Here is a 15,931-nt window from a genome sequence, read left to right on the forward strand (position 1 = left end):
AGATGCAGACTTGTGTTGTTCATTCTTTAGTTTATGTTTTGATTTGTTCCTTTATTCGTTAGCCTGCAGTTTTACTTTCAGACACTATTTTATTCCGATGTGACTTCATGTCCCATCTTTTCAGAGTGGCAGCCGCCAGGGCTGGGGCCTCTTCTGTATAAAAGGAGTCCCGCCCTAGACCATGTGCTCATTATTCTGGAGGAAACATTAAGGAAAGAGAATCTTCCTGCTCATGCACTATCTTCTCATCCGCCTAGAATCCTTTCCTGCATCAGCGGCAGCAGCCTCTCGAGCCCATAGAGATCGTAACGATGGTGAGAGCGCAGTTGCTCATAATTACTAAGCCCAAGTTCATGGATATAGATACGTAAGGAAACATCACGCTTGGTAATATTGTGTTTTTCTAAGCGTATTGACATTGTTAGAGTTGCAGTTCTAACAAACCAGTTAGGCTACCTTTGTGATATGTAAGTGTTGACTATTTTACGATGAAACACTCAAAAAGCTTTGGCATAGGCTTCGAGCAACAGTCCCGAAGGAATTAGAGAAATATATAACTAAAGATATTTTTAGGATTTAAGTATTATATATAGAGGGAGGAAAACTCCACATCACACAAACCCTCAAAGAAAGTGACAGAATCCTTACACTGACTAAAATTGTGCCATGTATCAGGTTTTAAGAACTGGCTAGCACCCAATCAAGTCTAGATTTTTATTGATGGTGTTACTGGAGCCACAGCCTAACCAGTTCCACTTTCTTTTAGCTTCTGCATATAGTTCATTTTCCCTGGACTTCCGGGTTCTAAAGCAAGGGCTGGATCTTACGGGTTGACGCCCCCCCTTTCAGGTACTAATTGAATAACTAAGTAGAGAGGTTAATAGGATGGTTTACGAATAAGGCAGGGATAAAGGTCTTTTTTTCCTTTCAGGTTACCTTCCCAGCTGTTCCCACCACAAAACCGTTTTCCTCGCCTGGCCACTCCAAGAGTCTGTAACATAACGACAAGCAGAGTTGGTGGTCCCCGAGTCGTTGTGCAAGTTCTCGGGAATCCTACAGTATTGGGACAGCAGCCTGCCCTCCGGGTAGTTCGGGCCTACCCTTGGGGTGACTTATAAGCTTTAAAAAGAAAGGTTTTTGTCAGGTCGCAATAGCAGTTTAAATCGGCACGACAAACTGCAGTGGTAGGCTTGAGACATGTTTTTAACTGCAAAATATGTTCTGCAGGCCCACTAGTAGTCATTTTACAAGCCCTAGGAGGAGATGGTACAATTTACTAGGTATTTACAGGTACATTAAAAATCAGATTAGGCAGATGCCAATTGTACCATATTTTATCACAAGAACGTTAGCAGTGGTAAAGTGCACAGAGTCCTAAACCAACAGAAATGCATCCAGAAAAACAGGAAGAATCAAAGCAAAACATTTGAGGAAATACCACACCAAGGATTTCAGGTCTAACACCCCCCTCAATTAATACGCCGATTTCTTACAGACCCCATCAAGCAGGGAGTTGGCCACCCTTGTATTGACAAGGGTGAATGGCAAGCATGGTTTCCTGTAGTAGATTTCAAGAAAAGTTTTTCACTTTGCATAGAGTGATCAGTTGATGCAACTTGACTTGCGTCTTTGAGCTATGGATTTTGAAGTAGTGAAGCGGATGTCGACTCACAGTGAGAAACTGAGCAGCGAATGTTCATTGTTAAAAACAATTCCTGGACACATCCTTGTTCAATGTTGCTGGCTTTTAGAAAGATCTCGGTCTGATGAGATGAGTTAATGCATGCAAATCTGGATGCTGGTGAAGAAACATTTGAGCTGTGCTATTTAATTCCCTGCTGTGAGTCGGACATAGATAGGAGCAGTTGGTATATTTGTGAATTTTGCTCGGCTTTACCGGTTGGTCAGAAGGGCTTCCATGAGCCCCAGCTAAAAGTTGAAATTTGCTGAAGCGGACGAGAATCTTGGTGGTCTAAGAATAAAGGCGTATTACATAGGATTTGACGATCATGTGTGTCAAAGGCTGGGGGGCGTGGCTACGCATTGCGGAAGATGGCGGCGTGATCCCGGAGCTCCGGAGCCGACCCATTCTACGAACCTTTTCTCGGCGGCGTCTGCAGCCGTCCAGCCTTCGCAGATAGCGCAAATGACTTCGTAATGTGAGGTGAGCCTAGCGCCCTCACTATTTTAGTGATTTGCGGCTTTTTCGAGGACTTGCTTGTTCCGGTCGGGTTTTCTGTCCCGACCGCCATTTTGTGCACAATCGCGCTTCTTGCTGCCTGAAGTATTTTCTCCCACACGAACTGCCTGTGAATATCCTGGGGCAACCCCTACCTCTGTGGTGAGTCTTTTCATGATGTGCACTATTTGAAATGCAGTTTTTCCTCTTTTATTGAGCCTGTGAATACGACTCGCTCTACAGCTGCCATTTTGTGATGATGCCTGCCTCATACTTCAAAATGTATAGCGCACTCTCCATTTGGACTATTTCTTTCAACTCAACTGCCGTATAGGAGTCTGGCTTGTTTCATTTCATTCTCTACGCTACTGAATGTTTTGGCTTTCTTTCTTCTCATTCTGGCTTGCGCAACATTTCAACAATGCCATCATATCCTCATTGATAATAATTGACTGTTATTTAATAAGCCTGACTCTTTACTGACATCTCCTTTCGTGGTGAAGCAGGTTGCTCGCGGTTGGTCACTCATAACTCTGACTCTTTTCTGTGCTGAAGTGCTCTCCTTTTATCATTACCGCTCAACGCAATTATATGGGGAAACCCCGCAATTTGAAGCTCGCTGCGGGTATCAAGCTACCTTCCGGATCAGATTCTGACTCACCTCCTCCGGATATGGAGGGAGGCAAGCCGTCAAAACCTGACATTTCGCATGGTGCTATTCCTAAATCTCAGAATGGCGGGAAAACGCCTTTAGTTTCTGGTAAACGCCTCAAGAAAGACCCTCCTGCTCCTGAAAACGGCGCATTTTCATCTACAATGGACATCATCCTAGAGGAAATTCGCGCTCTCAAGCCTTTCATGGAGGCTACCACTAAGAACATGCAAGCCATGCAGGATAAATGGTCTACTTTAGAATCCCGCGTTCTTATATTAGAACAGTCTTCGGATTCCCTCCACGCATCCTGTTCTCGCATCTCCTCACTGGAAACTGAGGTTCTTCTGCTTAAAAAACAGTCAGAGGATTTGGAAAATAGAAATCGTAGGAACAACCTACGCCTTTACGGGCTTCCGGAACTTACAGAGGGGTCTAACCCCACTGCTTTCTTTCAGACTTTTCTTTCAAAGATTCTGGATACCCCAGCTCTACTCTCCATCAACATCCAAAGAGCTCACCGCCTTGGTCCTCGAGTTTCCTCTAAGCCCAGGGGGGTCATCATGCTATTTCTTTAATACACTGACCTCTTGCAGGTTCTTTCAGCTGAAAAGCTCAAAAAGCAAATCATGTGGCAAGGTCACCGTCTGTATTTATCTCAGGATGTCTCCAAGACCACAGCAGACAGGCGGAAAAGATTTCTTGATTTACGTCCTCAGCTCAGAGCTCTCAACGTAAGATATGGTCTTCTCCACCCGTGTCTCTTCAAAGTTACCTACAAAGACAAAACCACCACTTATGAAGACCCTGCAGTTCTTCAAGAGTATCTTCGTCAACAGAGCCCTGATGTCATAGACGTTTCCAGACCTCCCTGATTGAGCCTGCAGTTCCTTCTCATTTATTATCCTTAATGTTGTTGTTGTTATTCTCTGAATCTCTCGTTCTTGTTGCGAGTTTTCCTCGCCAATTTGTCTTTCTTGTCCTGTGACCCGAGTCATATTTCTTTGTTTCCCATGGTGTTCCTTCTCATCTATTATCCTTAATGTTGTTGTTGTTATTCTCTGAATCTCTCGTTCTTGTTACGAGTTTTCCTCGCCAATTTGTCTTTCTTGTCCTGTGACCCGAGTCATATTTCTTTGTTTCCCATGGTTTTGATCCTTTTCTTCTCTTCCATTTCCAGACACCACGCCTTCTCCTTCCTTTTTCCATCCGGTGTTTCCCTGATGTATATGCGCTGCCTGTGGATCTGTGAGCATTGTGGTCTGGCGTCCTCTCTTGGTGATGTCGCTGTCGTCTTTCTGATGCCCACTACCCCGTTTTCGTTTGCATTTCCCGTACCCGTAAGTATGTCTTTCAGTCGTTCGTTTTGGACTTGTACTGTCTTCTTGGTATCTATTGTTCCTGTCCCCTTTCTCCTTCTCTTTTTCTCTGCCTGCTCTCAGTCATTTTCCTCCTTTTCTTTCTCCTCCCATTTATTATCTTCTTTCTATTTTTTGGTCTATCCTTCCTCTTCCTTCTTCTATGTTTCAATACGCTTTTTGCAGAAGTTCTCGCTCTATTTTCTCTGTGTCTTTTTCCTTTTTCTTTCTTCTTCTCTCTTATCCTATTCTCCTTATCATTGGATTCTCACTACTCTCAATTCTCTTAGTTTATTTTTTATGCATTAATAGGCATGTTGCTGCTAGTTGTTTTTCTCAATTGTTTCATTCCGTGTAACGACATGGAACGTTAAGGGATTGAATAATCCCATTAAAAGGCAAAGAGTTCTCTCACATTTGGCAAGACTTAAGACTGATGTTGCCCTCCTACAAGAGACGCATCTTGCTGAAGCAGAAGCTCTAAAGCTCAAACGTTGTTGGGTGGGTCATGTTATTTGTTCCCCTTCGGCAACGAGAAAGAATGGTGTTGTAATCCTGTTACATAAAAAGTTAAACGTCTCCTCCATTGTTCATGAATGTGATGTTGATGGCCGTTGGGTTCTTGTTACATTACTTATTGACAACATTCCTCTCACTCTTTTCAATGTGTATGCCCCTACTGGGATTGACAGGTCTTTTTGGCCCTCTATTTCTTCTAAATTATCCTCCCTATCTGGAGATTACATACTTCTTGGAGGAGATTGTAATCAAGTTAATGACCCTTTCCTTGACCGTCAGTCAAAAGTCAAATTTGTACCCTCCCGAATGCACACTCAATTTGTGAAATCTTTTCAAAGTAATGCTTTAGTGGATATTTGGAGATTGTGCAATCCTGATGTTAGAGAATATAGTTTCTACTCCCCCCCTCATCAGTCCCAATCCCGCATTGACCATATTTTCCTTAGTAAGTCTCTGTCCCAACATGCCATCCGCTCTGAAATTGGTTCCATTCTACTTTCCGACCATGCTCCAGTTTTTGTAGACCTTGACGTAATCCCATTCTCTCCCCATTCAGGCAGATGGCGGTTCAATAATGCTTTACTTCTAGAACCCGCTTTTTGCACCGAATTTACTGCCTTTGCCAACGAATTTTTTCTTTTAAATCATACCCCCCGATTCCTCTTTTGTTACAGTTTGGGACTCTTTTAAAGCAGCCTCTAGAGGTTTTATCATCAATTTTGTGGCCAAACGGAAGAGGCTTCGAGAAGCCAAATCGGCGAAACTTTTTGCTGATATTAAAGCTTTAGAACTTGCCTATTACGCCTCTAAATCAGATTCTTCTCTTAAATCACTTATCGATGCCAAGATTTCTTTTAACAAATATACAACCGATGCTGCTTCTAATAGCTTGCACAAATGTAATTCCAGATATTATGGTGGTAAGAATAAGATGGGGAAGCTTCTGACCAATTATTTAAAAATAAGAAAGGAACGCACAAAGATTGAATCTATCAAGACCTCTTCTGGAGATTCTACACTTAAAGATAAGGATATCCTTACAGAATTTGTCAAATTTTATGATAACCTTCACACCCTGAGCAAATCCCAAAACTGATGATATCCTCTCTTACTTTCACTCTCTTCCCTCTCCTCCAATTTCCCACGTGGATTTCCATTCCTTAGAGCATGATATTTCGATCGCTGAAATTTCTCATGCTGTCTCTAAACTGCGTCATGGCTTAAACGCTGATAAATGCAAAATTTTACCTTTAAACCCCCTCTGCCAGAAACATCTTTTTACCCAAACGGGTTTTTCATGGCAACCAACTAAAATTAAATATTTGGGAGTTTGGTTCGCCCCCCTTCTATCTGACACTCTTAAATTAAACTTTGATTACATCTTCAAAAAAATGGACACGGCTATTACAAGCTGGCATCCAGTTTTTCTGTCCTGGTGGGGTCGACTTAATTCTATAAAAATGATGTTATCCCCTCTTCTTCTTTATACTATTTCCATGCTCCCACTCCGCATTCCAATCTTTTTCTTCAAAAAGATAGACTCTTTACTATTGAAATTTCTTTGGAACGGTAAGCGTCCTCGGATAGCCCTTGCTTCTCTACGGAAGGATAAAGCTCATTCTGGAGTTCGTTTTCCTGATTTCAGGGAATATCATCGAGCCTTTACCATGAAACAATCAATTCGCTGGCTATCTTCTGATCCTCCTCACTATCCTCCCGTCTGGTTAAATATGGAAACTTCCTTCATTTCTCCATTCACCTTTCGCGAATTTCTATCCTTTTCTTCTCCTCTACCTCGTCTTCGTACACCTGTTATTTCTCATTCTCGCAATCTCCTTTCACCATTCCTATCTTCATCCTATCCATCCCTCCTTTCCATTCACGAACAACCAATCTGGAATAACTCACTCCTCAAAATCCATAACCGCACTTTCTTTTGGAAATTTTGGTATTCTCGTGGAATATGTTGGATTTCCCAATTAATATCTCAAGGTACGCCTTTCTCCTTTCAGGAGCTCCAATCCCTTTACTCACTGCCTGCTTCTGCCCGGGCGCAACACGCTACCCTTTTACCTGTTTTGGTCTCCCATCTTCGCTCCTTATCATCCTCCAATGATGTTCCTTTAGAACATAAATCCACTTCTATTTTACTAGCAGCTTCTCCTTCTGCATCCGCTTTGTATAATTCTTTCCGCTCTGTTGACGATAGACCTAAATCGCGCATCGAAATTGCCTGGGAATCTGATCCCTCTCAGACTTGGCCTGTACTTTTTTGGGAAAAAATTTGGACTAAACTTCATAAAACCTCTAGAGCTGCGAATACCACCCAAACTTTATATTTTATTTATAACAGAACCCTATTCACTCCACTAGTTTTATCCCGTTTTTCACCAGATACCACTTCTATTTGTTGGTCTTGCCCCTGTTCCACTGCAGACCTTAAGCATATGTTGTTTGAATGCCCTCCTACTTCCCAGTTCTGGCACCTAGTTTGGAAGCAAATACAGAAAATCTTTCAATTTCAAGTTCCCTTTTCCCCTACACACATTTTTCTAGGCTCTCTCTCACCAGAACTTCCTCTTTCCCCTAGTCATTACCCTTTACTTGATCTCTTCATAGCTATAGCTTTTCACATTATCACTTCGAACTGGAAACAGGCTGCAACTATTTCCTACCAATCTTGGTGGAATGCGGTTTGCTTTCATCATCGTTTGGATACCACTTATGTCACACCTATATCTCTAGCTATTAAACGAGACTTGATCTGGCTTCCCTTAGTAACATACCTTTCCTCCTCTGCTCCTACACATCCTTCCCCGGATCCTAACACAGTTGAAGTCCGTAAACCCCCATGATTTTCTTGTTCTTTGATTACTGCAATTATTCAATTTTATCATATTAATTTTGCCTTTTATCTAAATTTAAGTATTACTGCTCATAATTCTTCATGCTTGTTGTGCATACCTTACATGGAATTCATTACTGTATTGCTTATTTTGTACATCTATTTATTGTAACTTTTCCTTCCCCTCTCCCCCTCCCTCCCCTTCCTTTATTTTCTTCAATAAATCAAACTTAAAAAAGTGTGTCAAAGGCTGCAGATATCTAGTAGGATCAGGAGATGGGAATTAAAGTTATTGGCAACTTAGTGTTTTGGATGAATGATGTCTCTCTTCATATTACAATTGAGCCATGAACCTAAAGTGGTAATTTTGGGAGAGGGTGTTCAGGTATTAACTTCAACTTAAACTCAACCTCACCACTTACTAACTCAGACGCACAACAGAGACACTTTACTACATTATTTCTGGTACCTACCAAATCTCAGCTCAGCATAGCAGCAGATCACCAAAGAGAATGATAATTTTCCCCAACAAAAGCATTAACTGAATATACTAACAGCACAAACCATTTGATCACTCACAAAACTTGAGCCTCTTTGCCTCACTCGATCGGGACACCTTCGCAATCTTGACCTCTATTGACCTCATGCACTACATTTTGCTACAGACAATCGTACCTGCCTACCTATCTGCATGCTGAACAGCATACTCCACAACCTCCCACCATTCAGTTAAAGACCAACCATCTCAATGAAATCAGCTTCCATATATTAATACACAATATAATGTGAAACACTCTAGGCACTCAAAACCTAATTTCGGTTAGTCCAATTACGTGACATCATTTTAGAGACCTGGGTCTGGGACGGTGCTACTACCTCTTTTACTATCTTACCCAAGTCACATACGGAGGAGTGTGGTGTGGAATCTACGATTAAAGAGGAAAAACTGACCTTCTGATGGTCTAACTACAGAATCCTCAAGCGGTGCTTGGTAAATACATGCACTGACACCTATTTAGCTGCCAGTCAGTTGCCTAGGACATGAGCACCCCATGCCTATGCAGTGGAGTTAGCTCAGCTAGAATGAACTTGCAGGCTCTCAAGGGGTTTCTTTTTGGCCTGCACATAGAGTCATTAGCATGGAACAATCCACCTGAAGAGGGTTAATTTCTGAACTGCCTTCCCCTTTTTGACACCAGCAAAGCCCACAATGAGATCGCCGTTTACACATTATTCCTCTTTACGGCACTCAACAGAAAAAAACGATGGTTCTCCTTGGATCAAGATGGTGGAGCCTCATATTCTCTTTTGATGGATGTGGCAGGGAGAGAAATGCAGGAAGACTGAGGAACTGACCTACATGGCAGGAAGTTACAATCTTTGGCCGAAAGGAATCATGGGTTCTCAGCACCACTTTGTACAAAAAAAACACACACACAAAAAACAACTGTGGTATATGCATGTTGCAATGACTGCACCCGCTGATATCTAACACGGAGCACAAAAGTCACTGTGAAGAAAAACATCTTCATGGCATAGAGCTGTAGTTAACAACTGTGCCTGGATTCAAACTGTGTGCACAAAAGAAAAGTGAGGAGGAAGGTAATCCCATTGAGGCATAACAGTTTTTGCATTAAGGTGTGTAGACCTTTTAAGGACCTCATCACAACAGGTGACTTGATTAAAGTAGGTTAGTCCGGCACAAACAAAAAGAAGGAAAACGTTGACAACCTTTAACAGTCTACTGCAGGGGTTTCCAACCTTTCCTGTAATCAAAGCTACTTATGTTCAAGCAAAATTATCCAAAGCTACTGTAAGTGATGGGATAGTGCATCCAAGTCTGTCAGCAGTGACCACATCAGTGAATTAGGCAGGGCTGCCAGCAGTAAAGTAAAAAAACACAATACAATTTGGAATGCATCTACATGTGTAATACAGAACACCCATAGCTACAATTTCTCTGCACCAAGGCAATAATAAGAGTAATGAATTTCTCCAACTCAAATAGTAGCTTTTAATTTGTTTTGGACATCGAATCATTTTTCTCCAAACATCAGCTTATGAGTTCTGAGAATACACACATTTTTGTCACAAATACATGCTTTTTAATTTTGGCATAATAATAATAATATTATAATCAACCAAAGGCTTTCATGTTAGAAGTCTGAGATGCACGCAGGTGAGTTACTCACAAGTAGATAGAGAGCTACTGGTAGCTCACAAGCTACTCGTTGGAGACGCTTGGTCTACTGCAAAGCTTTGCTAGGCCAAAGATAAGATAAACAGAACATTTGACAACTTGGCCCATAGGAACTCAAGCTGATGGTCCCTACACTAGGCCACACCTTTCTCCCAATACCTTAAATACATGTTTTTAGTTGAAGGGTGTCTGGGTATAAAAAAATCGCATCCACTGCTTTCAGCAGGAAAGTCAAAGGTGGTTAGTTAATGCAACTCAAGCCCCATGCATAGAGGTGTGAATTGTGGACATTTGGGTGAGTTACTCAATCCTTTTGTCGAGACAGAACGTCCTCTCTGAGAGGTCGACAGATCGGAGAGCAAATGCTCAGGCTCAACAGGTCAGAATACTCCACACTCCTGGCCCACTCCGGGGATATTTAGAGGATTTGGGACGGTCCGTTTTGATATTCCTTGGCAATTGAAGCAGAGGCAATGCATACAAAAGGCCCTGTACTCCACTGTACGTGGAATGCATCCCCTAGGGATCCTCATGATAGAATCTCAAGGGTCTAGAAGTCTCAACATTGCATGCTCTCTATGGTGGCAAACCTATCCAGTCAGGTCAACCATGTTTTAAGTCACCCAGGGGCGAAGATGCTATTCATGGTCTGCCACTTGACATCTGCTGAGCTCACCTGCCCTGTTTAGTGACCAACACAAGGTGACTGGCCATCAGAAAAATCCCTTTTTGGTCTAGCCACCTTCAAAAGGCGCAGGCACAAGGTTCATAAATCCACGCCACCCTGCATGTTGTAGTCCCAAACTGCATTTGGGATGTCTGTCAGGACCTAATGGAGAAGAGAAAGGCTTTCAGAGCCAGTCGGCTGGTACGAAGCTCCAGAATGTTGATGTACAGCCAGTATTCTATTGGAAAACTCAGACCCCTGACCTTGACCTCTTCCAGGAGTATGTCCCAACAAGGAGAGGTGATGCATCTGTCACTAGTGCGAGCTCTGGATGGGGTTGACCAGCCTGCTGAACGACATATTGGTGTGCACCAGTCACCACTAAAGTTAATAGGTTGTCCCCCGCCCTCAAGATTCCAATGCTGTAGGACATGCAGCTCTAGTGACATACCTACTGCAAATGCAGGTTCCACTGCAAGGCTGCCACTGTGTCAAGGATGGCCCTGCGTGGGCATCAAATGGGACTTCAGTTTGCTGATGGAAAACACCAGGTTTGACAGATGGGAGATAATCAATCAAAAGAGGTCTGCGACTGACCTCGGCAAGCCCACCTTCAGCAGCTAGCCATTGAGGTACAGAAACAAATGTATCCCCAACCTGCGAATGTTGGTACGACCATCATTGCCTTTGTAAACACCTATGGGGCAGAGGTGAGGCTGAAGGCAAGAACTGTATATTGGCAATACCCAGATTCTGAAAGTAGCATCACTGGGACTGCAGGAAGAGCATAAGAAAGCTTGAGTCCTACAATCCAAGGGCACTTTTAATTTTTCCAACTGCAGGGCAGATAAATCCAGGGCAGCATAAATATTATGAATTTGAACTTCTGTAAAAAGGCACAATATAAAATTGGCTTGAGCCTGTCTTTGTTCACCAAGAAATAGCCAGAGAAACACCCCTTGCCTTTATTGGATTCCAGCATCCTTTCAATGGCCCCCAGGGCCAACAGGGACTTGACTTACACAAAAAAAATAAAGCATTATCTGCTGATACCGGAACAGGAAAAGGTAGGATAGAAGTGGTTCATGAGAAAGGAATAGTAGGACATCTGCCCTTTGAAGAATTTGCAGCACTCACTAATCTGAAGTGAGGATTTACAGACGGGTAGTACAAAACAAACACTGCCTCCCCTACTGGGTGTGCATGGTCTTGCAAGGAATCGTCAAAGAGACTTGGTAGCCATTACAGTGTGAGAGAGGTGGTGGCTGAAGGGGATTATTCTTGGTGGTGTCACCATTCAGGGACCACCACTATCCCTCTGAAGTAAGGATTTCTGGGCTGGCTTCTGAACTATTTGCAAGGGCTATCACTGGGCTGCCATTGTCAATAGGCAAGATCCTCTGATTAACCACTGAATCTTCTGTAATGTTGATGACACTGGTGGGCTGGAGACAGCAAGCCTGGGGAAACGGCCATAACAAGGTTGTCTTTGGAGAAAAGGTCAACTATGTGCTTGAAAGCTGCAAAGAGTCTGGATCCATCTAAGAGCATGTCCATTTAGGATACCTGGACGTCTCCTGAAAATCCAAGAGTTTGCATCTAGGCAGGACACCTGATCACAAAAATGTTGCCATGACAGGGCTTCAGAATCAGTTGTGTCAAGACCAACCTATAATACATTTGCTGGGTCTGGTCTGTGTTGACTTTAGGCAAAGGCAGTCCTGAATTAGTTGGAGATAGCTCGCAAAACGTTTCAGACCAGGTCCCAAAGAGCATGTATACAATAGTGTAGAAGATGTACCGCATTGAGGGACCAAATTGGTGGAGGAAAATATACTCCTGCCGAATGTGTTTCAAGTTTCTATCTGGTATTGCAGAAGGGAAAGACTTGCGGTTGAAATTGTTTACGGATGCCTGTGCCATTACGTTTTTTGGTGATGGATGCTGGGTGAGAAAAGATGGGTCACCGATATCTGTTCTGGGTCTACCGGATGACTGACCAGATAAGCATAGCACAGCTTTTTTCAGGTAGCCATTAAAGTGTCTGCCAGGTCCTCAATGAAAGGCAGCAAGGATTACAACTTGGCAGGCATGACCTGTACGTTCAATCAGAGGTAGTTGCAAATTAAGAACTTTGTTGCCCTGCAAACAACCACAGTAAAGGATGCACTTTGCTCTGTGGGAGTACCTGTCGGAGATTCCAATACAGCCTCAGGGTAAGTGACTAACCTATTAGCATTTTGTAGGTTCAGGCATAATCCAGCAACAGTGCAGCAAGGGTGGAACAAGTTGTCTACCTCCTAATAGGGCTCACCATGTGGTATACTCAGAGGCCCTGGAACTGAATCAAAGTGAAGCCAAACAAGTACCTCGAGCCTCCTCCAGTTCTGGCGTCAAGGAAGATGCTGTGGATCTAACGTAGGAGGCTGTGCTTTGGTGATTTTATAGTACAACATAAGTCTAGTGCGGGGAAACATCGGCTCTGAATTGTAAATGGGTGTCCAGACGGGACACGGCACGGATTCTTCCGGAGTTGGAGCTAGTGCAGTTGGAACCAGACAGACAAAGGGGCTGGAGTGGAACTTTGAACCGGTGCCAGCAAAGAAGTCCTGGCCTAAGCACAGTCATGGTCCCATGGTGCAGGAATCCTCTGCAGAAGGACCCAGCATTGCCTCCAAGATCTGCAGCAAGGTCACCCTACAGATTTCCTGGCACACTCACTATGCTGAATTAAAGCATCTGTAGAACTTACCTCTGGATCTGCAATGAATGGAAAGAAAAGGACTGGTATTAGTATGCTTGGGCAGTGCCTACATCGCCCCTTCTGGGAAGGTGCATAGTCTTTGTGGAGTCGAAGGTCAACATCTACTGGTGGCTGCAGCAATAGCTGCTGAAAATCTGGATCCAGTCAGGCGCCTGGGATTATTTTAGGTGAGGAATCTGTGGTAAGAAGTATCAATCTGAAACTGACTTACAGTGCATAGGAATGTTTGATTGAATATCGAATGAGGGCTGACACTTCGTACATGAAGGACTGCAGGAGAACATACTGACCAGCATTCGTGCTCCGACGGTTTCACACAGTGAAGGTATCTCTCGGTTGAGGCTGATCTTTGCCATCATCCTCATCAAAAGCTGTAGCTTCCGTCGATTTTCTGGAGGCAGAAGAAGACAGCAAACCTGAAGTGCTTCAACAGCTACTTGCCTTTTCTGTAGAAGACCTGGATAAAAATGTTTAATAGAAATATAGTTTCAATTCCTTGAAACATTCAGCCAACGCTTCCTATGTTTATCTGAAATTTAGTAACCAACACAGACAACTCTAATTCAAGGAATCCTAGGCCTGTAGGAAATACATCATATGAACGATATACAAATACCAAAGACTAAAAATGGAAAATATTACAGGCCAACGTATTCTACAATACCATCAAAAATCAATGCCGTCCTAACAATGCATTGTTGGTATAATAAATACATTCTTTAAATCTGCTTAATGTTCTGAAGTGGGCAGGAGATGAGCAGTGGGGCAAGAAGGCTTGTACAAATTGCAGGCATTTCTTCTGAGGCAAACTGTCAAATTAATAAACCTGCTAATATTCTTCTGGCTAACTTAGAACATAGTTTTTCAAATTTAACTATTTAGATTTTGAAATCAAATAAGCGGATTTAAAAGCAGACAGAATCACTTCAAGGTAGCTGCAAAATACAAATCTATGAATATGCCCGAGCACCAAACGGGGAGGTTGTGGGTACAAATGGGTGAAAAGGATAAGCAGTGCCTTATCAATGTCACCCTTTACCACAAAATAGTGCCTGGATGCATCCTCAGCTACAGGGAGTTTGTTGCTGAGCCACAGTCGAGGATATGAAGGGTCGCTTCTGCAAGTAGGTATGGCTAAACACACTGTTTTAAGTTAGCACAACAGAAGAGGTCCTTCTAATAGGTATTAAGAGGGAATATCAGGAGTGACGGGAGTGGAGTAAAAACTGAATATGTAAAATATTATAGAAATAAAAAGTGGAAAAACAGATGAAAAAGGGTAGTTATAAAAATTATGATGCTAGGACGATTTGCAGCAATCACCTGTGAGGTTATCCACTTTAAATGCATTTGCAGATATTTATGCGAAACCTACTAAGAACACACATATACACATCTCTCAAAAATATGCAAACAATCTGAACCGTGGTGTGTTCTTAATCATTAAATACCTTTTCTTCTGGGGGTTGTGTGGACTTGGAATCAGTGGAGATTGCCAGAGGCACCTGGTTTAATTCTACAGACGACTCCAGCTCCTGAGTTCTGAAAATGCTTGAGGCCCAGTACCTGATCCCAAGGTCCCACAAGGTGCAATTCAAGTCAAGGTCACACCAGAGCGCCAAGAGAGAAGCCTGGAAGCCTCTTTATTCACCATACCAAAGCTATGCTTCTTAAATTAAAGAAACATAACCTGGGCCAGTGTCGGACAACTGGGGAGGCAGTAAGGATTGTCCAATGTTGGTGTCCAAAATCGACAAGTTTGTACTAAGGTGACAGTACCCGTCCGCCTCGGGTTGAATACAGAGTCCAGGACTGAATTCAGACTTTCAGTCAGAAAGGGTCGAGCTTTGGGTACCTAAGCACTATTGTCGTCTGTGTATAACATTTTTCAATTGGTAACTTGAGACTTATCCGTTAATTAAATGATGTAAAATACATGATATGTCACCCTGGATCCTACTCTGAAGCACAATTGCTACAACCTTCGCTCAACATTGAAGAAATGTTCATGGTTCCACACAACCGGCAGCAAGTAGAAAGACTGGGCTCAATTCACAAAGGTGGACTTAGACATGAAGTCTTAGTTTAAATCCGAAGTCTAAGGGCCCGATTCACAAAAGGTAAATTTAGACTCCCAAGTACATTTTTGGTTGGTCGCGAAAGTGCAAACAAGGATTAGGATGCCATTATATTCTGGTTTTGTGTTGTTACATTTGTTGTGCTTTAATGAAAGGGATCAAATGACTGGCTATGTTGTGTGCCAAATTGCTGCTTATTTTTTTACCATGGGGATTGGTGTTTACAAACCCCTCTCACAGCAAGAAAAGTAAACTGAATCATGTGACAAACTTGCTAGGGAACATGTAGTGTGAGAGGAAAGGTTGTAGAATGTCATCTTTTGTAACAGAGCAAAATGTAAACACCTCTAAATGAACTGTATACATTAGCAGTTAGGAAAGAAAAATCAAGGACTTTTTGGGAATTCTGAAGCGGGATGGAAACAAAGAATTGAATAGGATCAAAATGAAAACAAGTTACTTACCTGTAACTGTAGTTCTCCAGTATTGGAAGCTTTCATAGATTCACATACCTGAATAATTTCCCCGTCGTCGAGACAGGAGTCTCCAGTACATAAAAAGCAATGCTTAGTAGTATAGCCAACTGAAAAGAGACTTAGGCCCATTTCTCTTTTGCAACCCATAACCTTTGTTAAGTAAAAAAGGACCAAACTTTTCCCTAAGCCAATC

At 42.7% G+C, this 15,931-nt stretch overlaps 1 protein-coding gene across 2 annotated transcripts in view; it reads right to left on the bottom strand.

Moving 5' to 3' along the window:
• The window catches only part of DEPDC1B (DEP domain containing 1B), a 280,294-nt gene that overhangs the window by 79,205 nt on the left and 185,158 nt on the right, over positions 1-15,931 (bottom strand). For both annotated transcript variants that reach the window (XM_086960671.1, XM_086960672.1), the window contains one exon: positions 13,475-13,641. In XM_086960671.1, the coding sequence (XP_086816797.1) occupies positions 13,475-13,641 (167 nt within the window). The remainder of the gene's footprint in view (positions 1-13,474; positions 13,642-15,931) is intronic.

Source organism: Lissotriton vulgaris, chromosome 3_1 (assembly GCF_964263255.1).
Source record: "Lissotriton vulgaris chromosome 3_1, aLisVul1.2, whole genome shotgun sequence".
Classification (NCBI taxonomy): domain Eukaryota; kingdom Metazoa; phylum Chordata; class Amphibia; order Caudata; family Salamandridae; genus Lissotriton; species Lissotriton vulgaris.